Genomic DNA, 14,672 nt, shown 5'->3' with positions numbered 1-14,672 from the left:
CACCCTTAGTTTCAGGGCCTAGTGTCCCCTGGAGGAGGGGGAGCAGAAGGGAGCCAGAGCCCCGAGGATGCCTTTCCCAGGGCAAACACTGCTTGAGTTTTCCTTGTAGCTGATGAAGGGGGAGCTTGGGATGCAGGTGGACATGAGGGGTGTCAAAAGGGGAGCCTTCTTCCTCTCTTCTCCAGGTTGCATTGAGAAAGAGGCTCCTGCCCCTTCCCCACCTCCAGGCCCCAGAGGGCAACCTATGTCCATCCTCCCCACTGGTCCTCTCCAAGAAAGACTGTCTAACTTGATACATCAGTGACACCATCACACCTTGTATCAGGAACTAACTCTACTCTTCCTCTCGTGTGTCTTACTACTCGCCACAGGATGGAGTTTGTTAAAGTGATGGCAAGAACCTGTGAAGAGGAATCTGAAAAGCTGGAGGGAGCTCCTCATACAAACTTTGGGACCCTCTGCCCGTCTGAGCCAGGTCTGAGAGGCTGTGTCACTCACACAGTCGGTGGGCCTCCCACCTAAGCTTGGGAAATGCAGGGGCCACAGCTCTGTAGGCCGAGGTTCCTCACACCAACAATACAACCTCTCAGAAAAAGTATGTCCAGGCCCAGCTGGCCCTGGCCCAGACTCTGTGGAGGTGGCGCCTACAGGTGGCCCAAGCCATCGCCAGAACTGATGAATGGGTCAGGAAAGTGACCTGGCTGGGGGATACCCCTCGACAAGATCCACGTCACCAGGGATCTTAGCCTCCAGAAACCACCTTCATATGGTGGGGTCACAGTTTTGGGACAAGCCAAGGGAAGCAGGTACACCCTGAATTATGGACAGCTAATCTATCTCAGCCTGACCAAGTGTGTGGTGGCTGACTGAATGAACTAGCTGGACAGACGAGGGCAGACCTAGTGTGAAGGATCAGAGAACAAGGTGCCCTTCTCTCTAGGTCTCCACTGCTGAAGGACCAAATCAAAACCCAAAGGCCAAACAGCAAGGACCTGGAGAATTTCTGGGGTGCATTTGGTCTTTTTTGAACAGTCATTCATTATAGCGCCCACTAGTGTATCACCTATGACATTACATTGAAGCACTGGTCTCCAGAGGATTCTGTCGTCACTGGTGAAACAGAGAGAAAGTGAGCCTGGGGCCGGCTCCTTGGTCCCAGCAACACTTGAATGCACAGCCCCAGTGCACGTGTACATGCCACACATCCATGTATATCCGTCTACAACCAGCGTACCCATGAGAACACCTCTGTGCCCCTGTGTATGCATGGCTGCAAACATTCACATACAAATATAATTCACACTTATACCTGTGTTAGTACTGTAAGTGAACAGAGTCCGGACTCCCAGGAGTAAAGTGCTGGCTTTAACTGGTTGATGGAAATCTTAGTAGGTACATCCATCTCCTCTGAATGATAATGACTGCAGGAGACTGCCAGGCTGCTCCATTCATCCTTTATATTCTGCTTAATTACTAGACATTTTTCCCGCTGTTGTAAAGGTTAGCGGGACACATGGTACATATTTAGCTCGAAGAATCTGGCAATACAAATGCCTCTCTAGTCTGCAGCATCAGTTATTGGGCTGAACTAGAGGAAGACAAGGACCTGCTGGGGAAGGAGACAGGGGAGGGCGGCCTAATCTGCCACCATGGCTCTAGGAACCAAGAAGTACATGGAATATGTGGCTCCTCATTCCAGCGCACTCAGACTTCCCTGCACAACAGTGAGCCCCTGCACTCACCTGACCACTCGCCTTTCCCCAGCACCTGGCTGTCCTGCTGGCTGGCCCATCCCTTCATCCACACTAAATCCAGCCCATTCAACCTCAGAAAATCTCTCCAATGTGTAGCCTTCTATCTTCTAAGCCACTCCTGCCCTAAATACATCCTTTTCTGCTTGGTTTTTGTTCACTGAGTCACTGTCTCTAGCCCATCTTAAAAAAGGTTACTTAAAGATGGAAATCTGAGACTCCCCTGGTGGTCCAGTGGCTAAGACTTTGCGCTCTCAATGCAGGGGACCTGGGTTCGATTCCTAGTCAGGGAACTAGATCCCACATGCAACAACTAAGAGTTCCCACGCTTCAGCTAAAGCTCCTGTGTGCTGCAACTAAGAGCCAGCAGAGCCAAATAAATAAAAAAACAAATATTAAAAAAAAAATGTGGCCTGCCGACAGGCCATAATTTAAAAAAAAAAAATGGAAATCTGATCACCACTTTGGAAACTTGGGTGTGCATGCTGTGTTCGACCTCTCCCTTCTCATGGACGGCCTGCCTCGCTGCCTGGCCACCAGCGCCCTGCAAAAATGCTCTCAGTACTCACTGTCCTTTGCTAGACAAAGCCAGGGTCTGGCACACTGGCTCTTCATCTCATGGAGATTCATGCCAAAGATACAAAATTCGGTGAAGATGCCTAAGGCCTAATCCTTCAAGGTGTAGACCTCCTAGCAGATGGGGAAATCCTTACTATGAAGAAGAGCAGTGGCAAGAAAGATTACAGAACAGGGCTGGGGACGCCTCAAAGTAACAAAAGATAAGGTATCTGTTGCCAGGTCAACTGACTTAAAGGATAAATATGAAACACATCACATCGCATCAGATGTGATCGGGATGCTGCCAACACACAAATGAAGAAGCTGGGTGGCACCACCAGTGAGAGTGCATTGGCACGCTTGACTGCTGTGGAAGGCTTTGGGATTAGCAAAGGTACCAATCCTGTGGAAATCAGGAAAAGTGTGATGCTGCGTGTGGACACTGTAACTGTTGAGCTAAAGAAGCAGCCCAAACCCGTGATAAACCCTGCAGAGACTGCTCCATTTGCCACAATTTCTACAAATGGAGAGAGAGACCAGCAGCAGGATTTCTGATGTAACCACAGAGGTTCAAAGGGTATGCTTACAATAGAGGACAGGAAAACACTGAATGCTGAATTAGGAATTGAAGGCACAAGAATTAAGATTACCTATCTCCTGACTTGACTAATACATCAAAAGCTAAGAAACGGGGCTTCCAGGATACTGGTGGTTTCCAATGTCCAGTCCATCACGTTCACTTTGGAAACTGCCAATGCCCAGTGAGTCTTTGGTTGTAATTACTGAAAATGCTCTTGGAACACTCATTTGAAATAGGATGAAAGTTGACTTTGGGGTTATAACAGCCCAAGCTCCATGCTGGGCTGGCCATCAATGCCTTGCAGAAATGCTTTCAGTACTCACTGTCTTTTGCTAGACCAAGCCAGGGTCTGGCACATTGGCTCTTCATCTCACCAAGATTAATGCCAAAGATACAAAATTTGGTGAAGATGCAAGTGAACTCTTATTTGGTACATGTGGGATCTAGTTCCCTGACTAGGGATCGAACCCAGGCCCTCAGCATTGAGTGTAGAGTCTTAGCACTGGACCACCAGGGGAGTACCAGATTTCCATTTTTAAGTAATGAAGATCATGGCATCCGGTCCCATCACTTCATGGCAAATAGATGAGGAAACAATGGAAACAGTGACAGACTTTATTTTCTTGAGCTCCAAAATCACTGCAGATGGTGACTGCAGCTGTGAAATTAAAAGCCACTTGCTTCTTGGAAGAAAAGCTATGACCAACCTAGACAGCATATTAAAAAGCAAGACATTACTTTGCCAACAAAGAAAGATCCATCTAGTCAAAGCTATGGTTTTTCCAGTAGCCATATATGGATGTGAGAGTTGGACCATAAAGAAAGCTGAGCACTGAAGAATTGATGCTTTTGAAATGTGGTGTTGAAGAAGACTCTTGTGAGTCCCTTGGATAGCAAGGAGATCAAACCAGTCAATCTTAAGGAATTCATCCTAAATATTCATTGGAAGGACTGATGCTGAAGCAGAAGCTCCAATACTTTGGCCACCCGATGTGAATAACTGACTCATTTGAAAAGACCCTGATGCTGGGAAAGATTGAAGGCAGGAGGAAAACAGAGGATGAGATGGTTGGATGGTATCATTGACTCAATGGGCATGAGTTTGAGCGAGCTCCAGAAGTTAGTGATGGATAGGGGGGTTGCTAAGAGTCGGACACAACTGAGTGACTTCACTTTCACTTTTCACTTGCATGTACTGGAGGAGGAAATGGCAACCCACTCCAGTGTTCTTTCCTGGAGAATCCCAGGGACCAGGAAGCCTGGTGGGCTGCCATCTATAGGGTCGCACGGAATTGGACACGACTGAAGCGACTTAGCAGCAGCAGCAGCAGCAGGGTAGCCTGGCATGCTGCAGTCCATGGGGTCACAAAGAGTTGGACTTGACTGAGCGACTGAATTGAACTGAACCGAAGCTCCAAGGTTTGGTGTCATGGAATGAACCCAACAAAGCTGCTGCTACTGATGGTGCAGTATTTGGAAAAGTGAGCTGAACCCTCAGTCTTTAAGATGTTTTGCTTCATGACCTAGGAAAAGGTGGAGAGGTTATTGTGACCAAAGGTAATACCACATTCTTGCAAGGAAAGGGTAGCAATATTCAAATTGAGAAACACATTTAAAGAGTCACTGAGCATTTAGAATGTTACTATTAGTGACCAGGAAAAAGAAAAACGAAGTGAACATCTGGCAAAACTTCAGATGGAGTAACTCTGCTGAAGATTGCTGGAACGAGTGACGTGGAAGAGGATGAAAATAGTCCCAGATGCTCTGATGCTGCAAGAGCTGCTGTTGACAAAGGCATCACCTGGGTGCTTTGCTTCAGTGTATTCCAGGCTTGGATTCACTGCTCCGGCTAAATGAAGAGCAAAAAACTGGTATCGAAATCATAAAAGATCCCTCACTGCTAAGAATGCAGGTGCTGAAGGATAATGGCTAGTTGAGAAATTTTTGCAGATTCCCTCCCAAGCTGGGTGATTTTTAAAATATGGTGGGAAAGGAATCATCAACCCAACTTAGATTGTAAGTAGTGCTCTGTTGGGAGCTGCCGGTTCAGTTTCTTGGTTAACACACAAAACTCACCATGCTGCTGGAACTCCTAAAGTAGAGAAGGACTCTGGCATAGTAGAAGGGGGATGGCATCAGGGGTGGCCCATGGTTTATGGCTGGCAGTGTAAGAGGGGGCATGTTCTAATTCCTAGGGGAGTGCTTTGTTATTTTAAAAAATTTTTTATTTTATATTGGAGGATAATTAACAATGTTATGTTAGTTTCAGGTGTACAGCAAAGTGACTGTTACACACACACGTGTCTAACCCTAACCCTAACCCTATTTTGTAGCACAGGGAACCCTGCTCAATACTCTATAATAAGATAAATGGGAAAAGAACTTGAAAAAGAATAGATAAATGCTTCGCTATTAATAATAGGCTGTGCAGCCATCTTCATGAGTAACTTCCCAGAAGTCAGCTGGAGGAGATGACCAGAAGACGGATGTTTAAGGGAATCACTATGGCCATGGGTTATCGCTTTTAGTCGCCTTTGTGATGCTGTCGTTTCTCCCTGGAACATCCGTTCTCCTCTTCCCTTCTTGGCTCCATCTCGCTCAGAGGTTACCTTCTCTCTGTCTCTGTGTCTCAGGAAGAAGTCAGTGGCCTCTCCAGGCTTCACTTGGACCTCTGCTGAAACCCTCATTACATGGCCCCATCAGATCTGGTTCTAGCAATTTGCCGCATGGGCTCCTATGTCTGCATCCTGCGGCAGACACAGAGCCAGGCACACAGAAGGTTTCCAAAGAGTTTGATGACTGAGTGGATGAATGACCCACTGTTAGCAGAATTTGTGCTTTGAATTCATTTCTGGAAAAAGGAAGTGGTGACACTTGAAGCCTGGTAAGGTGAGGGGGTGTCGCACGTGTGTTCACACTCACTTTTCAGTTTAGGCTCACTATTGATTGAACTCAGGAGCTTGGCCTTGTGAGTACTCAGCCCCTGGGATCCTGAGATTCATGCTGAGAACCCCAGAGGCCTAAACTTGGAAATGAGGCCGCTAAGGGTCCGGCAGCAGTTCAGAGGGCCGAAAAGAATAGAGCAAATAAGTCGGAGCTTGGACCATGGGGTGCCTGAGGCACTGGCCTGGGACTGTGGATCAGTCACAGGCAAAAACTCAATGTGTTCATGTGAAAATCAGAAGCTTCAGCTTGTTACCATAAAAAGCCTCCAGCATCTCAGTAAATGCCAATTATTCTCAAATGGAAATGTTTCTTGGGCAGACAACTGAGACTCAGCACGGGCCTTCTAGAGAGCAGAAAATCTTCCAATCTCGAAGTCACTAGGGTGGACTTGAGAGAGGCAGTGGGATGGGCAGCAGGGCCAGGCTAAGGTCTGGCTGCAGGGAGGGACAGTCACTTGAGGATTATCATCAGGTCAGAGCAGCAGCAAGGGGGACACGTGTGAAAGGAGCCAGAGCCGCCAGCTCGCTCTCATTGCTCGAGCGTTTCCCATAGAACAGGGGTCAAGGTGATGGATAGGGTAGGAAGCTTCAAGTTCCCATTTTAAGAGTGCCTGCCAAGTGTCAGACATTTTACCAGGAGCTCCTTTAACTTCTAGTCGCCTTGTGGGGTTAAAGTGACTGCTCCCTCTTCAGATGAGGAACACAACAGTGAAGGGGGTCACCTTCCCTCCAGGGTAGCCCCTCACCCCTTGTGATCAGTGGCCACTGGGGGCATTTAAGAAAGGTTCTTTTCACTGTCATTCCTTGTAGGCTTAAAAAAAGAAAACCAAAAACAAAACAACCAAGGAAACAATGAGAAGGACTGGAAATATTCTTCACCTGGAGACAGAGGGTTTGAAGACACAATCTCAGTGCTCTTCCAGAATAGGAAGGAATTTTATAGAACCTCAACTCTTGGGCTTTAGGTAGAGGAACTTATTCTAACCTGCTTAGGTACATGCCTGCTACAAATGGATCAAAGAGGGACTGCTCTAGGTGAAGTTGGGGTGGAAATTCCACCTGCTCAGCCCTTTGCAAAACAGCTGCTAACCCCACGGTATCCAAGGAACCCACTTGGAAAGCCCATTCTTTTGACCCACTTCTCTTCTGTTACATGCATGGGAGGACTCATGCCTTAAGATGGGATTGGTGACCTCAGCCTCTACTTTGCCTGGAAGCTTTTATATCTTTTTCTCTAGCCAAGACCCTTCTCTGAGCTACAGATTGACAGAAGAGACAACTGTCTATCAGATCATCCCCCAAACCCTGGCATCCCACACTACCTCAGAATCAATGCATCCCAAGCAAACTCCACCGCCATCTGCCTCTGCCAGGGACTATCTTGGTTAATACTGTCATTTATTTTACTCACTTATTCAAGCTAAAAACCTAAGATTCATCTCTGACTCCCTTTCCCCCATCCCCTCTCACTCCCAAACCTGACACGTACTGAGTCCAGGGTGGTTGATCACAGAAGGATCTCTTCTGGTCTATCTCCCTTTCTCCATCTCCTACTGTTTTTGCCTAAACTCTGGATCTTCACTGTCATCATTAAAAAAATTTTTTTTTGGCCATGCCATGAGGCACGCAGGATCTTAGTTCCCCTTTCAGGTTTTGAACTTGTTCCCCCTGCATTGGGAGTGCAGAGTCTTCACCACTGGACCACCAGGTAAGTCCTTGCCAACTTCTCATCCTCCAAAAACACGTATCTGTCTCCCATTATTTTCATTCTAGAACAAAGATTTTTCGGAAATGAAAATGTGATCATGTCTCTGCTCTTGTTAAAACTTCTGATCAACCTCTCACCACTATGGGGGGCTTCCCCCCTTAGAGGTAAAGAATCCGCCTGCCAATGCAGGAGATGCAAGAGAAGTGGGTTTGATCCCTGGGCCTGGAAGATACCCTGGAGAAGGAAATGGCAACCCACTCCAGTATTCTTGTCTGGAAAATCCCATGGATGGAGGAGCCTGGCGGGCTACAGTCCATAGGTTCGCACAGAGTTGTACACAACTGAACGCTGAGCACAGCACAAGCTCCACTCTGGGGTGAAGCCCAGCTTTACGGCAGCTTTTAATGACATGACGTGACTGCCTACTTCACTTTCCAGCCTCATAACTCTAGCTGCCCATCGCAGCTCGTGACTGCAGACTTCACTCTGGGTCAGCAAATGTTCTCTGTAAAATGCCTCATCTCAGTTGCAAACTACCCGACTCCAGCAGGGCTCAAGCAGTCATAGAAAATTTGTCTATTAATGAGCGTAGCTGAGTTCCAATAACCTTTCATTTATGGATGCTAAAATTTGAATTTCATATAATTTTCATGTGTTATGAAATGTTCTTCAACTATTTATTTTTTTCTTCAACTATTTAAAAATGTGAGCACTCCCCTGGTGGTCCAGTGGTTCCAATACATGCTTCCAATACATGCTCCATGCTTCCAAAACAGGGAGTGTGGGTTTGATCGCTGGGTCAGGGAACTAGGATCCTGTGTGCCATGTGGTATGGCCAGATTTAAAAAAAAAAAAAAAAATTAAAATTAAAAGAAGTGTAAAACCCACTTTTCCCTTGAAGACCACATGAAAACAAGCAGAGAGCTGAGCCAGGCCTGCAGGCTGTAGTTCGCTGACCTGTGCTATAGACACACACAGGTATCTGTGGTTCCGTAGACTTAGCACTTTCGCGTTGTCTTGCTTGAGCTCTACCTGGAAGGCTTCTTCCCATTGTCTGTCTGGCCTCTTTTTGAGACTCACCCTGAAGTCTGGCTTTCCTTAAGTGTCTCCAACAACATGAATTGCTCCTTTATCCACTCCCAGAACCTTTCATCAGGCCTCGATTATAGCTCTTCTCTTACGGCACAGAAGTGACAGACTCGTGTCTGCTCCTCTCTTTAACCTGCTCTCTTTGACAGCAGAGACTGGTCTGGTCATGTGGGTCTTTTGGGTAATATCAAAAGGGACACATTTCTCAAAAATGAAATACAACTGCCCACCTTCCGACAGTCAGCTCCAGGCAGCACCAGCCTAGAACTCAGACCCTCTGCTACCACATGGTTTTGGTCAGAATTGTTTGTGGCCATGAACAGCCCTAAATTCTAATGGGACTGAGACAAGAAGGAAATGAGCTGTGTTGTAGGTTCTATTCAGCCGCTCAGTCATGTCCGACTCTTTGCGACCCCAAACTGCAGCACGCCAGGCCTCCCTGTCCATCACCAACTCCCAGAGTTCACACAAACTCATGTCCATTGAGTCGATGACGCCATCCAGCCATCTCATCCTCTGTCATCCCCTTCTCCTCCTGCCCCCAATCCCTCCCAGCATCAGAGTCTTTTCCAATGAGTAACTCTTCGCATGAGGTGGCCAAAGTACTGGAGTTTCAGCTTTAGCATTAGTCCTTCCAATGAACACCCAGGACTGATCTCCTTTAGAATGGACTGGTTGGACCTCCTTGCAGTCCAAGGGACTTTCAAGAGTCTTCTCCAGCACCACAGTTCAAAAGCATCAATTCTTCAGTTACATTTATTTATTTTAATTTTCTTGTTTCTCTGGGACAAAACCTCCACTGATAACAGGAGTTGGGAATTACTGGCTCTGAAGTGCCCTCCCTCCCTTGAGATTCCAAGGCCATAAAGCGGAGCACAGGTGAAGCTGGTCACGTGCGAATGACTCCCTAGGCGCATTCTCCTCTGCCCTGTCCTGTGACCCGGAGCTGGACCTCTGTGGACAGCTGGAGAACAAGGAAGCCTGCCAGTCCAACTGGCCCACCTCCTAGGGCACACAGCAGAACAGGGCAGGCCCTCTGTTCCCTTGTTCCTGGTTTCCTGTTGGGTTGGCAGATGGGAAGCACAGCAGATGTGCTGGAGAGAAGGGCAAGATCTGGTTAGTGATTCCTGGGGTCCCCTCCTGCATGGTTATAGATTCCCAGCACCCCTCCTGCCCTAGAGGTTGGCAGGGGTCAGCCTCCTCAGTTCTGCCAGGCAGCCCCTCTTCAATGGCTCCAGCTCCTGCTCCCCCTTCCCTGGCCCTTCCCCTAGTGTGGTAAAGGCCTCTCAGCTGCTTATTCCCTGGGACCTCATCATTGCTCTGGGTTCCTTTAATCTCACCCTCCTCTTTGTAGTTGGACCCGTCACTAAACCTTCTTCAGGTACAGCCACGCAGGAAGTACGCTCCTGTCTCCTCCTAGACCCCTGACCGAAACCTACCTCTGCTATTCTCTGGGACTGAATTTACAAGCAGCAAAACTTAGAATGTTCTTTAGTGGTTCCAAAGTTTTTGTCCCTTTAGAGCAGTGGTTCTCAACTGGGGGTGATTTTGTGCTCGGGGGACATTTGGCAGAGTCTAGAGACTTTATGGTTGTCATAACTGTGTGTGTGTGTGTGTGTGTGTGTGTGTGCGTTTGTGTATATACGCACACGTGTGGGTGCTGCTGGCATCTAGCATCTTGTGGGTAGAGGCCAGGGATGCTATACTGCCTGCAGTGTCTGAGGCAGCCCCTACCGGAGGGAATTATGCCGGCTACAGCGTCCACAGTGCAGAGGCTGAGAAACCCTGCTTTATAAAGTTGTCAGTTAAGTCTCCAAATGATTGCTGTGGACCCTTGCACTATGTACTCACAGTCTGGAAAACACTAGAGAAAGCTCCCAGGGGAGAACCATGTATTAACACAAGTGGTACACACCACAGTCTATTCACATGCCAGATCCAGATGAGCTTGGCTGGCGTTCAGACCTGGGCACCAACACTCTGTGGCTGAGACCTAGAGCCACCACGGGACCCTCTCTGCAGCTCTCAGTACTCATCTGTAAGATGGGCTAATAGTACCTGCTTCACACAGCTGCTGTTAGAACTGAATGAACTAATATCTATGAATGCCAAGTCCTTGAAACACTGGTACACTGGTGCACACCAGCGTGCAAATCCTGTTCTGGGCTGTGCTGTGGGAGGATAAGGGAGGACAGAGAGAGGACAAGAAAGAGCCTACTTTTGAGAAGTTTGTAACTAACACCATTTTTCAGATTGTGGGTTGTTCCTTGCTACAGACTTGTGAAATCGATTTAAAAGTTGCAACTAATACTAAAAATTGGAAAAGAAATTTTCAGGGTGCATCATACTTACTAAGGGTAAATAGCACTTGGTGACATTTTCCTTTTAGGTCTACAGACATATATGTGTGTCCAGGTTGTAATGGAAAAAATGTATTTTTTTAATGGTGGGATGAGATTAACAAAACAAAGTTTAAAAGCTACCAGTCAAATAAGAAAAGTGAGGCAACCATAGCCCCAAAGGAGAAGGCCTTGTGATTTTGCAGAAAACCTCACATAGGCCTGTGAATGAATTTGAGCTTCATCACTGATATGCTAAAAAAAACAGAGACATCACTTTGCCGACAAAGGTCTGCATAGTCAAAGCTATGGTTTTTTCAATAGTCATGTATGGATGAGGGAGTTGGACCATCATGAAGGCTGAGTGCCCAAGAACTGATGCTTTTGAACTGTGGTGCTGGAGAAGACTCTTGAGAGTCCCTTGAACAGCAAGGAGATCAAGCCAGTCAATCCTAAAGGAAGTCAACCCTGAATATTCATTGGAAGGACTGATGCTGAAGCTGAAGCTCCAATACTTTGGCCACCTGATGTGAAGGGCTGACTCATTGCAAAAGATCCTGATGCTGGGGAAGACTGAGGGCAGGAAGAGAAGGGGATGACAGAGGATGAGATGGTTGGATGGCATCATTGACTCAATGGCCATGAGTTTGAGTAGGCTCCAGGAGTTGGTGAAGGACAGGGAAGCCTGGCATGCTGCGGGCCATGGGGTCACAGAAAGTCAGACACGACTGAGCGACTGAACAACAACAATTCATAGTCTGTGTAATCTGTGTGTGTTTGGCGATGTACACAAGCTCTCTGAGCCTCAGCTTCCTTCTGAGATACGGGAATTAAAAAACATATCCACGACTGTGCTGAGGGGAGGATTAAACCTCATACAGGGCCTGGTGCAGGCCTGGTGCATGGCAGGCGCGCAATGGATGTGTGATCCTGACCTTCTCGAGACTTCCTGATTGGTGTTCTCGTTGCCTGTTGTCTGGCAGCAAACCCTAATCTATGACCACAGCACATGGGCCCTCAGAAACTTGACTTATATAAGAAACACCTGTAACCTCTTTAATCAGATGAAACAATGACGTTCATTTCTGCTTCTCTGTTTTGGAAAACATGCCAGGAAGAGACAAAGAGGTGCTTCACTCCCACAAAGGCCCAACCTCAGGTGCAGGAAAAAAAAATGTCTTGAAGAAAGTCCTCGGAGCCAGGGTTTGTGAAGCTTGTCAAAGTTGGTTTCCTGTTCATTTTTTAAAAATAATTTCAAGGGAGTCCTGCTACCCAAGGCTAAGGATGAAGCTGTGCATAAAAGATTCAGTTTCTAGAGGTCATGTTTCTGCTCCCAATGCTGCTTTTATCCCAGTTCCCAGCCGGAAAGCCTGGCCCTGGGGGCCCCCGTCCTGCCGGTGCCACGTCTGGTGGGGGGGGCAGGGTGCTCAGTGTTCAGGCCGAAGCCTCAGAGCCTCCGAGGTGGGCATGGAAAGACAGGCTGCCCTGCTCCTCCCCAGGAGTTGGGGCCCTCTCCTAACGGTGGTGTGGCCTTCATCACAGCACCCTCTTCCGTCAGGCCTGTGTCCTATGCACACTGATTGATACACGTACTCTCTCATTCCCAATACAGCCCACTCTTTATTCCCCAGGGCCTCTCACAGGGCCTCTGCTTAATAGGTGGGCAATACAAATTCACCCTGAATCTATCAGAACCAACTTCCATTTGTAATTGGTCATTTTTGTTGTTTAGTCGGTACGTTGTGTCTGACTCTCTTGGGACCCCTTGGACTGTAGCCCACCAGGCTCCTCTGTCCATGGGATTTCCCAGGCAAGAATACTGGAGTGGCTTGTCATTTCCCCCTTTGGGGGATCTTCCCTACCCAGGGACAGAACCTGCGACTCCTACGCTGGCAGGCGGATTCCTTACCACTGAGCCACCAGTGTGCGTGCATGCTAAGCTGTTTTAGTAGTATCCCACTCTTTGCGACCCTGTGGACTGTAGCCTTCCAGGTTTCTCTGTCCTTGAGATTATCCAGGCAAGGATACTGGAGTGGGTTGCCATGCCCTCCTCCAGGGGATCTTCCCGATCCAGGGATCAAACTCGAGTCTGGGAAGCCCATAACTGGTGAGAGCAATGGGTTAATGAGCAAGTTTGAAACCAATCCTTACTGTTTGTCTCCATGGATAAATTCTCTGTACTTGGGACAAACTCAAGGTTGAAAAGGAAGGTTGTCATCTACACCTACCATCCACTGGACTTTGGGATCTCCTCCAGGTGTGGAGGACTCCCCACCTTAGGATTAATGCACTTGTTTTCATGGGCAGCTCTCCTCTTGGAGTTAGGAAATTCATCATGGATGGAGCAGAAATCTGCTCACCTGCAGTTTCCACCTGCCATTTTGGGTCTGATGTCTTGCCCCCAGAGAGCTCTTCCCAGATTTGCACATCTAAGCTGGAGAGCTCCCTAAAGTCTCACCTGTCGTTTGTCAAACATTTGTGTTCCACACGAAATGAATGAGAGGTCAGACATGGGCAGCTCTCCTACTTTACTCTAGCTAAACTCTGCCAGTAGGAGGGTGGGCTCTGGATTTGAGGGGCAGACGTTCAGATAGCCTTGGGAAACTGGCTTAATTTCTCTGAGCCTCAGCTCCCTTGTCCATCAAATGGAGATGGTGACAGTCTTTGCTTCACAGGGTAATGACAAAGATTAAGTGAGACGATGCTGACCAAGCGCCAAGCACAGTGCCCGGCTCTCAGGAGGCCCCTGGTATATACTATTAAGATTCCACTGGTCTGAAGAGGGGCAGCTCAGGGCACACAATTCTACACAATTCAAGAAATGTCCTCCCTTGGGCAACAGACCACAGTGGCAGATGCAGAGATGCTGAAACGCAGACCTCTGGGTCTGCAAATAAGAGCAGGACAACAGCGGCAAGTACACCCAGTCTGAGGACATCTCTGCCGCCCGGCCCTACCTACCTTGGTACTGGGCGCTGAAGCCACGCTGGCGGTGGTTGCCATCCGATGTGAAGTGCAGCCGTAGCCAGTTCTTGCTGCTGATGACGGGGGCTGGGAGGCTGGCTCCAGTGAACCTGTGGGGACAGGAAGTAGGGGAGGGGGATGTGAGGGACCACAGCTGGTTGAGACTGGGCACCCGGGAGCCTCTCCACTGCCCACATGTGCTGGGGCCTCTGCCCCGGCAGAAGGGAGGGCCACGCTGCCCCAGCCGCCCTCCAGCAAGGAGCCTGGGACCTGGGTGTCTTGAGCTGGCTCCTCCCGGGGTTCTTTCCACTGCTGAGAGGCTGAGCACATCTGCTTTGTTGCTTAGTCATGTCTGACTCTTTGAGACCCCATGAACTGTAGCCCACCAGGCCCCTCTGTCCTTGGGATTTCCCGGGCAAGAATACTGGAGCAGGTAACCATTCCCTTCTCCAGGGGATTTTCCCAAGCCAGGGATCAAATCTGATCTCCTGCATTGCAGGCAGATTCTTTACCACCTGAGCCACCAGGGAGATGCTGAGAGGAGGGGGCCATGCTTCAGGGCAGGAGCAGAGGACTCTTTCTCCCAGTGAGGTCTGGCCACCCTGGAGAGAGACCCAGCCCTGCAAGCAGAGGCCCACTGCCCCTCTGCCCAGCAGATGCCCACACACCCACCTCCAGCAGAGCTCCAGATGCCCCACAAAGATCCAGCCCTGGACACAGGACCAGCCCCAGCTCTCT

General features: G+C 48.6%; 1 protein-coding gene across 1 annotated transcript in view; it reads right to left on the bottom strand.

Annotated features, from left to right (window-relative positions):
• Positions 1-14,672, bottom strand: part of CSMD2 (CUB and Sushi multiple domains 2) — a 655,591-nt gene that overhangs the window by 330,057 nt on the left and 310,862 nt on the right. The window contains exon 7 of the mRNA XM_010841252.1: positions 13,932-14,044. Within this exon, the coding sequence (XP_010839554.1) occupies positions 13,932-14,044 (113 nt within the window). The remainder of the gene's footprint in view (positions 1-13,931; positions 14,045-14,672) is intronic.

This window comes from Bison bison, unplaced genomic scaffold (assembly GCF_000754665.1).
Source record: "Bison bison bison isolate TAMUID 2011002044 unplaced genomic scaffold, Bison_UMD1.0 scf7180017864158, whole genome shotgun sequence".
NCBI lineage: Eukaryota > Metazoa > Chordata > Mammalia > Artiodactyla > Bovidae > Bison > Bison bison.
Note: the sequence above shows the minus strand (reverse complement) of the source record. Positions and strands in the feature narration are given on the sequence as shown.